At 42.3% G+C, this 11,492-nt stretch overlaps 1 protein-coding gene across 1 annotated transcript in view; it reads right to left on the bottom strand.

The window, feature by feature from the left end:
• Nucleotides 1–797: 797 nt before the first annotated feature.
• T265_11860 (hypothetical protein) overlaps nucleotides 798–11,492 on the bottom strand; it is a gene marked incomplete at both ends in the record, with an annotated part of 71,901 nt that continues 61,206 nt past the window's right edge. Inside the window, one exon of the mRNA XM_009178657.1 lies at nucleotides 798–1,108. Within this exon, the coding sequence (XP_009176921.1) occupies nucleotides 798–1,108 (311 nt within the window). The remainder of the gene's footprint in view (nucleotides 1,109–11,492) is intronic.

Genomic DNA, 11,492 nt, shown 5'->3' on the forward strand with positions numbered 1-11,492 from the left:
TTCAAGCTTCTCTTTAAGACGTACCTGACTTTCTGCACACACGACCCAGTCGTCAGTGAACGCAAAACCACCTACTAAGGTGTCATGGAACTGGTATCCCAGTTGCGGCATCGACAATCCAAGAACCTCATCCATTGCCATAATGAATAATAATGGGGAGAGTGGATCTCCTTGCCTCACACCTCTGTGGCAGTGAACCTCGGAACTGGGGAAAACTGCTACAGCATTCTCATAGGACTGTGCGATGTATCGAACTAGAGGTGACGGAGCTCCAAACGCCTCGGCAGATCTGAAGACTGTGTCATGCGAAACCGAATCGAACGCTTTCGAGATATCGACAAATGCCAAGCTGAGGTTGGAGGCAGCCGCTGAAGAGTGACGAAGCAGGGCATGCAACAGCGATGTGGTTTCCAAGCAGCCGTATCGATGCAGAAATGCAAACTGAAGTGAGTGCAGTTGCAATCTACGACTCCAGCGATCAGCAAGCATCTTATGGAAGCAACGGATAAGAATGGATGACACGGAGATCGGTCTCAGTTGATCTGGTGAGGCCGGATGTGGGACCTTCGGCACTAGCGTAATACGGGCACGACAGAGGGGAACAACCCCCAGATAACAAAAATAAGTTGAAATACTCAGGGAGCACATTAGCGTTGAACCGTCGGAGCATCCTGGGTGTGAGCTTGTCCAGGCCTGGGGACGAATTGCCCATTAAACGGATCGTACAGCCAACTTCCTCTCCTGCAATTGGTTCGATCAAGCTCCGGTCGGGTGGTACTGCTACGCGACTTGGTCGGCTATCCGCGGGTTTTGGAGCTGAGAGCACTTGTTTCCACTACTGTTCGGCGTCCGTAGGTAGGCCGCAGTTTCCTTTGTATAAATCCTTCCATGACCCAGCGAGTACAGCAGACGCTGCATCTTTCCGTCATTGGTGGTATAGGGTCTGGATAACGGCGTAGTTGACTCGGCGGATCTGCTTTCGGTTGACCGGGATCCGATGGACTAACTGACGGCGACGTCGGCAAATAATTTTCCAGGTGTGTGGACATGTCCTGGAGGCGTGGAGGTCCAGAAGCGACAAGACCATCTCCGGTTTCATGATGCCAGACTGTAACCCTCGGGGAAATTCCAGAAGGTCAACACTAGCAAGCAAACGGTCAGCATGGGATTCCAAGAGTGACACGGTGCAACGCACGGTTTGTTTAGACGCTGAAGTCATCGGCTTCTGACAAGTACGCCGTCGTCTGACACAGTCGTCGACTACAGTCGGTCTTTCAAGGATTTCAACACGGTTGGTGCCCAACTATACGATCTCCAGCGTATGAATGAGAATTGAGAATGGATGTTGGTAGCACAGGAGACCCTCAAACATGATAGCAGGTGAATCCTGCTTCACTCACTGCTAACCCGGCAGCTCAAGTTCGGGATGATGTCTACTGTTGCAACAGGGGATACAGCCCGTTCCTAAGGCACACGGATGGTGTCATCGAATATGCCAGACTTGCAGTGACTAATGCTGAGTAGAGGAAGTGAACCATTCAGGAACAATGTTTAGCGGTCTTCTGGAAGCGGCATGAGAGATACATGCGGAGACCTCAAGCACAGCGCACTTTGCTGATAAGAGTATGACTTTCGGACCAGGAACTTGCCGGGTAAAAGGATCACTAGCTAATTGCCTGTCAATATCAAATGCTTGACATGGGATCCTGGAGATCATGATTGGCGTCAACAGCTCTGAAGGTTGTTGCAAATATATCACCAGGATCCCCCACTACCAACCATCGTGCCGGCCTGGCTTGAAAATATAGGCATACTCAAAGGGAAAAAACTGGAGCTGTTCTTAGGGCACATAGACAAGCGCAACCTTTTTTTACAAAACCCGCAAACAAACGGCATATACGGGAACGATACCAGAAGGATCAAGAAAGGGCTGGTGGCTGAAGTAGAGAGCTTGGAACTGAGGTTGCTCATGGTGTTCGCGCGTCAATCCAGTTGACCAAAAGCGAGAACTAATACTGACGAAGCAAGCTAGTAGTCTGTGGTATTGTGTCCAATTTCTGTCCCATATCCAAAGAAAGGTGGGGTATATTACAGGAATTACGAAACTACTTGCTTTACAGTGTTTGTCTATTACTTTTGGAAAACAGTCGGCTTCCAGGAAGGCTCAAGAGGACGACTGAGAACGCTTGGTATTCAAAACCCGGTGCATATGAAGCGTTTACTTTTTTGGCCGCATTTCAGTCCCATCGTTTGGATTTGCTCATAAACACATCTGTCACGAGAGTCGTCGTCTCACATGCTGCTCTGTAAATACAAACTTTAAGTGACAAGTATGATGCTTTAGGAGGAAGGAGGTATCCGATAAATTCTCGTCGATCCGTTCTACTTTGTTTGTAAACGTTCATCCGTTGGCAGCAACTGCATGTATATAGTATTTCAAAACACTTACGCAAAGTGGTTGGAGAAATTAGGATAAAGGCTTGCAGGTGACCCAAATACGTGAAAAAAAACTTTGAATACTTTCAGATTTACTCTCATTCTCACTGTGCAGAACGTGAATCCCGCGTTTTAACGTTTTTATTTCACGCCATTCTAGTTTACACCAAAACATAAACCGTTTTTTCATTTTACATTACATGTCAGGGTTAAGCCAACGTTTGGACCTACCCTGATTATAACAAACTTATTTTGAGTCAATCTAAACTTTGGGATTCATTCAGAAATTATCGGTTCTTAAATCAGTGTGTAGAACGAGGCGCAATCCTGCGATCTAGGGCTCATAAAATTTAGTTCGTCGCTTTATCCATGGTACTTGATAAAACTTCATTTGAAACTTGGACTTTTGTGGATCGTGCGTAACCCCACAACAATGCTAAACTAAATACTAGGTACCATCAAACGTACTCCAATTTCAGACACCCTGTTTACCCCAGACTTATATCCACATTAAAACTTTGGATAATTTTAAAGTAATATGATCCAATGACGTAGTGGCAAGTTACTTCATAGTCGGTCGAACCCCGTATTTGATAGCCTAGTGAAAAATACTTTCGATATTTTTTGTTTGCAACATTCCCGTTGTTCAGCCTGTTTCGTTATCCCACGCTTTCCACTTCGACCAATCTCGGTTGGACGTTTAAGATCTCAACAGTCATGTTGGCAGATATTTTGTTACGATTAGCTTATACTGAAGGAAGCGATTGCGAGAGAGATGAAAATAATAGAGCTAAAACAAGGGTTGGAGTTTCGGAAGCGGGTGATTTTGGGTTATGATTCCTTTAATGACGAAACGTCAATGTCAGGCGACCGTGTACGTGGCTTTTTATCCAGTTGACATAGTGCGATAAATTTTTAAAAATGGTCAAACTAACGGAAGCAGAATACCCGCAGTCATCTACAAATCACAACAGGAAGGATGTCGCCGGCGGAATTCAAATTACGTTGCACTAAGTGGATACCTTGCACTTTGAACATTGCACCGCGCCTCTAGCTGTGAGTTAGCCGGAAATCATGTCGGTTTTGGTTTGTGTGGAGCCTGATAAAAGGTTAAAAGTGGTTAAAAGCTTGTTAAAGCTATCCAGACAATTATAGGTGATCAGCTGTTCAACGGTGACAATAAACATCAATGCGTGCCGTGGGGAAGCGGAAGAGGCCATTAAACACATTTCTATCCTAGTAAAGCAGTCTTTCAGGAGGCCGGGAATATTCCCAGGACGCTTTTTGGGAGGCCTCAAGTGACCACTGCTTCTGGAGACTGATCCTTATGTTTGTTAACTTGACTTGGTAATCCACAAGACACATTATCCAGCAGATTTGAATGGATAAGCAATCACACGCGCATATTAGAACGTCTGCCTCGGCATTTGCAGCAGAGGTGAGTTGAAGCAACACACGGCGTATTTGGCCCGGGTTAAGTGACGTATTTTGAACTCGCAGTACCTGTACTTGCGAAAATCGTCTCTGTTGTCACAGGGTCCCATAAAGGCTGACAGCTCTATAATATGTGCTAAACAAATTAACAACGTAGGATTGAAGCACTTATATCCTAGGAAAGCTTGCATCACGTTGCTGGCTACGAAAACGTTTACTGCGCAGCCTCCGCGCTCACAGACCCGTAACTTGTCAAACTGTGAAATGTTCGATACGTGCTCTCAAACAAGGATGCTGCATAAAATGAAGTGCATCAGTTTTTGGTTATACCGACCTGATCATGCTTCAAGTGGCACGTTCGCAACAAGTTTGGAGTTATACCCACGGTTATTGTAATTTACTTGCCTGGAGCGTAAAGCGAAGACTTCCTACTCCCGCTTCCGCATTTGATGTTTTACCTACGATGTCAGTGTCTGCCTAACGTAACAGTGAATGGTTGAGAAGGCTTTGAAGAATGCCAAATTCAACTCGACAGTAGTTGGGTTCCCCATGAGCGACCCTGTGTTCGTCGGAGTTCGGTTGACTGGACCAAAAGTTTAGCATATTACTTCAAGCTATGTCACCGAACGGTTTGGTTATTGCCGTATTCCCTGCCTGATAAGCAAAAAAGCTAGAGATGGTAGGAGAAACTATGCTTGTAGGAGCATCACCAATGGTTTGCTCAGACATTAACTATACTCTAGCCGTCAGCACTGTCATAGTTATTTGTTGAATATGATGTGAAATGTGCCAGTGCCTACACTACTGAATCGCTTTCCATCATTTTCCATTTCGATCAAATATGATTCCCTGTTAAGAAGTGGATGCAACATGCGGATGTCCATCACGCACAGTTTGCTAAAAATAACATCTTGGTTTGATAAAACTAATGTCGCTAATGACCAAATGCGTAAAAACAAACATATAGTTTCTCGGCAGCATCCCTCTCTAACGACAGTTAGATGGCCATTTTTCGACCGAGATCAATTTGGGCAAACAGCTGTTGTTTTTGTAAGCGTTTGTATGTGAGTTTGACTTAACCCGTTGGAGCTCCAGTTCAGAATATGATGACGCGGAATGTGGTAAAGCAACAGCGTTCACCCGCGAACAGTCGGCCTATTCCAAGCTAATGCAGAGTTACCGGTGTGGACAATATTTAATCAACGGCTTCTAGTCTTCAGAAACTTTCGAACACATATTGATTTAAAATCCATTTCCAAATTTCCCGCAGTCGAAAGCACTGCTAATTATGCGTTTAGTTCTTCTGAAGTGGCTGAATAAGCTGAATCTGCCTATGGCGGTGAAGACCGTGTCGGTGAAAGACCATACACTCCTTTCCGGTGAATGGGATATCTGTTGCCATCGCTCCTCTGGCGTCGGAACCCAGAAGGTCACTGGCTACACCGTACGTGTTGAAACTCACATTTATTAGATGGACGGAGTAGAGGACAGGATCTCCGCCCAAATTGAGCGCATACTTCGGGTTTAGGGACGCGTTTTTCCTAGAGAGACTTCACCTTTCCAAACGATTTCATTCTTGCAAAAGGCGTATTGGGTTTCTGTGTTAGAGAAATTCGTGCAAACTTTGCGGGATAGTGTTGATTTTCTTATACTATTATCACTGTGTACACTGCGATTCCCAGCTTTTTCCTTTAGCACATACAACGTCATTTTGATGGAATGTAAACCGATTTTGTCACACGTGAGTGCTGCTCACCAATGACAAACTTCGCTTGAATCAGCGTGAGCTGTGAAATCCATCTGGGAATTAACAATTCACTAACCGCTGTATAGAAGCCTACTTAATCCTGTTATTTCATGTTCGTACAAATTTATTTCATTACTGTATAGACGTAACCATGTATTTTATAAAGCTTTATTTGGAGAGCATGAAGTTTCGATATTGCGCGTAATTCAGCAAGGTTGAACTTATTGCTCAATGTACTTAATACATAGTACATTTTATTCTTGGCAATGAAGACACCATTATAATATCAACCCAACCATATTTCAGATCTCTCGATACAGTTCTCTGGGGAAGTACGCTGAATCCTCAAATGAAAACTTGCTTCATCTATATTTCTATACACGTTGGCTCAAATTATTCAGGTCCACCGAACTACCATTTTCACTTTTAAAGTAACAGCTCGCGAACAATAGAGCCTTGATTATGCATTCTGATGCATAAGAATACCCGTTGCATTTGAGATGAAACCATTCTGCAAGTTCACAGCCTGGCCTGTGAATTTACGTTTATATGGAACATCTTGTCAGCTATATCAAAAACATTTGATCAATCTGTTCCGCCGTAAGTTCAACAAGAACATTAAACGAAACTCTTATTTTGCCACACTGTGGCTATATTTAAGGACATATTTGTTTAGTCTGAAATACAAATTAGTTAGAGATTTAAGCCATTATTGCAACCCACAGTGTGAGTGTTCGATTAAACCACTGAAGGCGTGGAATCTGAATGAAGACTTGAGAGTCAATTATGCTTGCTTAAGTGCTGGCAGGAAACTTGACATGAATGAACTACAAGCAAAGGTTGCTTCTCAACACGGTTGAAAAATTTGAAATCGCCTACACTCGGCCATTTGCGAACTGTGCATCTAATACTCCCCCTTCATTCAGGCAGTCGAAAGCTTTCCACAAATAAAAGGCTACAACCTTGATGAAAACCCTTTCAACTAAAGGCTCTGTAAAGTACCGCTCGGTGTAGGTTTCAGGAATACGTCTGAAAGTTTTATGTATGGTTTCCGACCAAACATTTGATTTACTCGCAAAAAAATCTTGTATTGCAAAATTACCAAAGCTTTTCAAATTATCAATGGTAACTCAGCAGTAAAATCAGATCACACAACGAGAAGAATGTACATTTAGAGATGGCCATCCAAGGGATTTTTCCTTTCGGGATTAAATCAGCATATGCCTGTTACAAAAGTTGCTACGTTTGCTTATTTTGGTCCGTGGGCAGTATAGCCATTTTGATGTCAAATAAGGCGTCCATCTTGTATCCAAGACGCTAACACAATTCTCAAACGAATACGTTGGTGTCGGTTTACTTCGTGGCTGAAATACATTGACAGCTGATAAACTGCTATTCTGGCGCCGGGTTAATGCTTTTTTGCGATAGTAGGGTACTGTTTGCATTTCCAACTTACGAACACTCCCGATTCTTATGCTTGCGGGTAGCTTAGCTAAACACCATGTAAAATATACCAATAATTACTGCAGCGAAATCCAAGACAACATGTCAGGATTGTATTCACCAAGACCTTTTTCTCGAAGAAATCGAACGAGCTCCCTCTACGTTTAACTTTTACACTCCTCAGAAAGCGGTTCCGTACAAATTCTATTCGCTATTGAACAAGTTTACACTAAACAGCTTGCTAACAGCCTGGTGCCGTGCGCACAAGTAAAGGTACTGTGCACCATTTATGTCCTTCAGGTTTACGAAACGCTCATTGAAATACTTTTGCTGAGCATTTAGAATTATGACCACGAATTGCAGTGCCGTGGATGTCCGGTGGTTAATAAACATTTTAGATGGATAGCTTCGAATTCCCCACCACGGACAGTGTAGCAACACGGATTTCTGGAGCAGTTTAATCAACATTGTGACGGCGATGGTTTATCAAGTGCTTCAAAGGATGGTATCTATTTGTTCCTTTGCGGGTACTTTTGAAACACTCAAATGCTTATTACCTGATTAGACAGCAGGTCATGTAGGAGCGTTCCGATCAAAGACAAAGTAATACACAGCCTAAATTTCTGATGATATGTTAGGTTAATCCTTTGGGATGTCGCTGTAATCAGGTTATCCTGAATGAAACGATTTCTGATCCTCCCACTAAGCATCATAACAAAAACCAAAGTAGTTTTGTTTCTTGTCGATTCAATGTTCTGAATTTTAAATTACAGTCGACATTAACCTCAAAATGGCTGGCGTCTTTGCGGAGATTAACCCTACTTCATATCACTTGGCAAACCCGTCGTCCATATTTGTTATTTGTGCATTCATTAGAATCTCTTTTATTGTAATAAAAACAAACCAACCAAAACAAACAAACAAATCCTTTAATGGGATATTATGTGAAACAGGAATTTTCCTTAAAATAGGAAAATTATGCGATAATTCTTTTGTAATCACTCTATTGTTAGAGAAGGGAAATCACAGGCGAATAGTTATGGGTTTCATGTATCATATTTTCGCTTTGGACAGACAGACGTAGGCTAGATCCAACCAGTAAATTACTAGTGTTTGCAGGTTCCCAAGTTGTGTTATTGTATTTGGGCAACAAAATACGCCGTGCTGTTCTTCGGCGCAGTTTTGCCAAAATACGTGAGGAAAGCATGAGAAATGCCATTACACGGGTGTTTAAATTGGGATACAGCGAGAAGTATACTATATCTAAGAAGGGCGTTTAAACCTCCACACTTTTTTTGCATTTTGACTGCGTGTGAAAAAATTGCCATCCACTTTGTTGCATTTAGTTAATTATGGTGCGCTGTAACAAGCGGGAACTGAACAAGTACGTTCATTCCGTTTATTTCCTTCCGATTTAAAAATGGCTTTGGGATGGATAGGACTAGTACTTACTCTAGATAATAAGATGCAAAACTAACTCATGCTAACAAATTGATTTTATTCAGCACAGCAAATATTCGCAAAACCAAACTTTTAAGGAGGAAAATGTGCGTTCATCTTCACATGTAGCTTCCTAAACGGAAAATGTATATAATATTTAACGCGTGAAGATAGAAAATGGCAGACAATTCTCAATTAGAGTTTGCGGGGCTTCTTCGATATGACAGAATGAATCCCGAACACAGTTTAGATAACCCAGTCTATGGAAGAACTGACTCCAAAGTTTACTGACGCTTAAATTTTTCACAAAAAAGCCTAACATGCACACTAGCAAGGCAACGCTGAGTAGCGGAATACATATGAACGCCTATCGACGCCATACGAAGCACATATTTATCGTACAAAAATTGAAGTGGACCATTTTATCCTTCAACATATCTCCAGTCCCCAGGACTGTACGCATTTGGTGAGAATTACAAATGAAATGGCGCAGGTGTGTATGATTGAAGATGCATCAGGAAATCTGCTACTAATAACTCAGTTTCAGCAGAAGGTGATCGGTGAGAGTTTATTAAGGTGAATGCTACAGGACAGCGGTCACGTTGTTCATGTCCGGCGAACTGCAACAACTTGGCTGTTCCCGCTTACACATGTTTAGCATATGATTTAACGTCTGCAACCCCCTCTGTCTCCGAATTACAGATATTCCGGACGAGCTATCACGAACGCCGCACTAGAGGAATTTTCCCGCTCGCACCTTTCTGAGTGAATTCATCCGTTTTTTATCTTACTCATCTAGAATTTTGCAAAAGACATTTTCTGTTTCATGAAACCACACCAGACAATTACACAAAATGTTGCCAATAGAACGCATAACTTAGTGTGTATTTTTGGGAGCGTAAAGAATTATGGTGCTCCGAATTGTCGAAAACGTACAGTAGCGTGTGATTTATGCGTATTATTAGACAAACCTATATAAAATTGCATAAAATAGAGTTAACGAGGTTTATCCACACAATTTAGGCGTTGTGTTCTGCGGGAGCGTTATTTTATGCTGTTAAGTTGCGCTCTATCATTCCGTGGCAAATAGTTTGGAGGTTTCATTCACAGGATTTTTGTATGAAATACACAGATTGCCTGATTTTCAACCGCCAATTTTCGTTTAGAATGAAAAAAGTGTGTTTTGTTAGAAAAAAACTCAAACCAAACTAGAACCACATTATATAAACTATTGTGGAATGAGACCGGGTTTTGAAGTTCGTCAAGACAGTATCACGTTTATTTTACCTTTTTAGGTTTTCCTGACGAATGGTAAATAAATGCATTACCGACAAATAGTTCAGTGCATGCTTAAAGGGACAGTATTAATTTACTATGATGTACGAAAAATCGGCCAGTAGGCATACCTGCGAATTGAAGCACTTGACAAGATAAGCGTTTCAGTATGACGTGGTGGTCCACCATCAAACAATATAATATTCCTGTAATAGATGTGCCACGTTTTATTCATTCTTTATGCGGATATCAGGAGGGTCAAGTTCTCAAATCAACTGAGAACAAACTAAGTCCCTATAACACACCAAAATCTCAATAGGAAGCCGGCAAGCATGCAGGCCAACCAAGCATCCAATCAATTCCGCAACAGCCCGGGACGACAAAAGTAACCCTCACATATCTTGAGGTCCCTTGTAATTGTTTCACTCGCACACCCTCACATGTTTTCAATAAACGTCTCGTGCTCCTTATGGCAGTCAGGTAGTGCCCGAACTCACAACACCCTGGCAATACCTGCTAAGGCGTTGAAAATAATCCGCTACAATAACAAAACCAGGTTGAAACGGTGGAATTATGTTTGGTGGAAAGAGTGACGCAGCAACCGTAAATTTAGCCACTAAATTCTGCTCCAGATACAAATTCAGTCGAATCGACAACCAACAGCATCATGGAGATCTTTTATGACAATGATGCCGTCCAAACCTTCGATTCGTGGTTCAGAATTTACAAAGATGGTTTGACAGACCCATGCAGCAACTCTCAACAATTTTCGGTAAGCGTTCCCCTTTGTTCAATATCCGCTACCAACGTATGAAACCTGCGGAAAAGCAAACCAAATACTATACCAGTCATGCCGGTAGATTAATTATTTAATGCGAAATTTCAATTTATCTACTAAGACCGGAAGCCACTCCAAGTGTCTTATTTTTATATGCAGTCTTTCGTCACGTTTAGGCGGATATATCGGACCGATAATACTGAATAAGACAACTAACTATTGATATAACACTGCAGTTTATTACCCATGAGTGCCAGCGACTTCTGAATCCCAAATACAAACAAAGCAAAGCTCAGTATGTTGGCAATTCATTGAATGGCATTTTTTACGACTATGTGCGTATAAAATGCACAAATGTTTGGTGTGCGTTTGGTTTGGGCATAGGAAAATTCAATACTTGACGCAAAAATCTAGCTGAAGGCGCAATCAATCCCTGAGGTCATGGAACAGACAAAGCCAGTCCGAATCTTACTTTAACGTAACGCTTGCAACATTCGATAGCCAGATCAATGCACGTCAAAAGTGAATGACAACCAGAGCAAACGGGAGCACAACTAAAATTCAGCTCGATGCAGATTCGGATAATACGACTGCTTCCCAGCTCATCTGAAGAAAGTTCGGATACCCGAAATTCAGATAAACAATGAACACTGCCAGAAATGCTTCAGGTGATTACCCTCAACTGCTTGATGCATTTGATTGTGAGATAGAGGTAGACGGCCACCGTAATTGTGTTATTCTCTGTGTTGCGGTTGTGAGCTTAGTCACCCAGGTACAGACTGGGTTGATCGCTTATATCCGTCCACATTGTCAATCGACCATTTAAGCATATTCAAACCAATCCAAATCTGGAGCAAATAGCTAGTCAATGCCCCAATCCTACGATCGCAACAAAAATATGATGATGTTTGCAGCAAACGTCTTGGATGCCGCTCGAAA

The sequence above is a fragment of the Opisthorchis viverrini genome (assembly GCF_000715545.1).
Source record: "Opisthorchis viverrini unplaced genomic scaffold opera_v5_612, whole genome shotgun sequence".
Taxonomy (NCBI): domain Eukaryota; kingdom Metazoa; phylum Platyhelminthes; class Trematoda; order Opisthorchiida; family Opisthorchiidae; genus Opisthorchis; species Opisthorchis viverrini.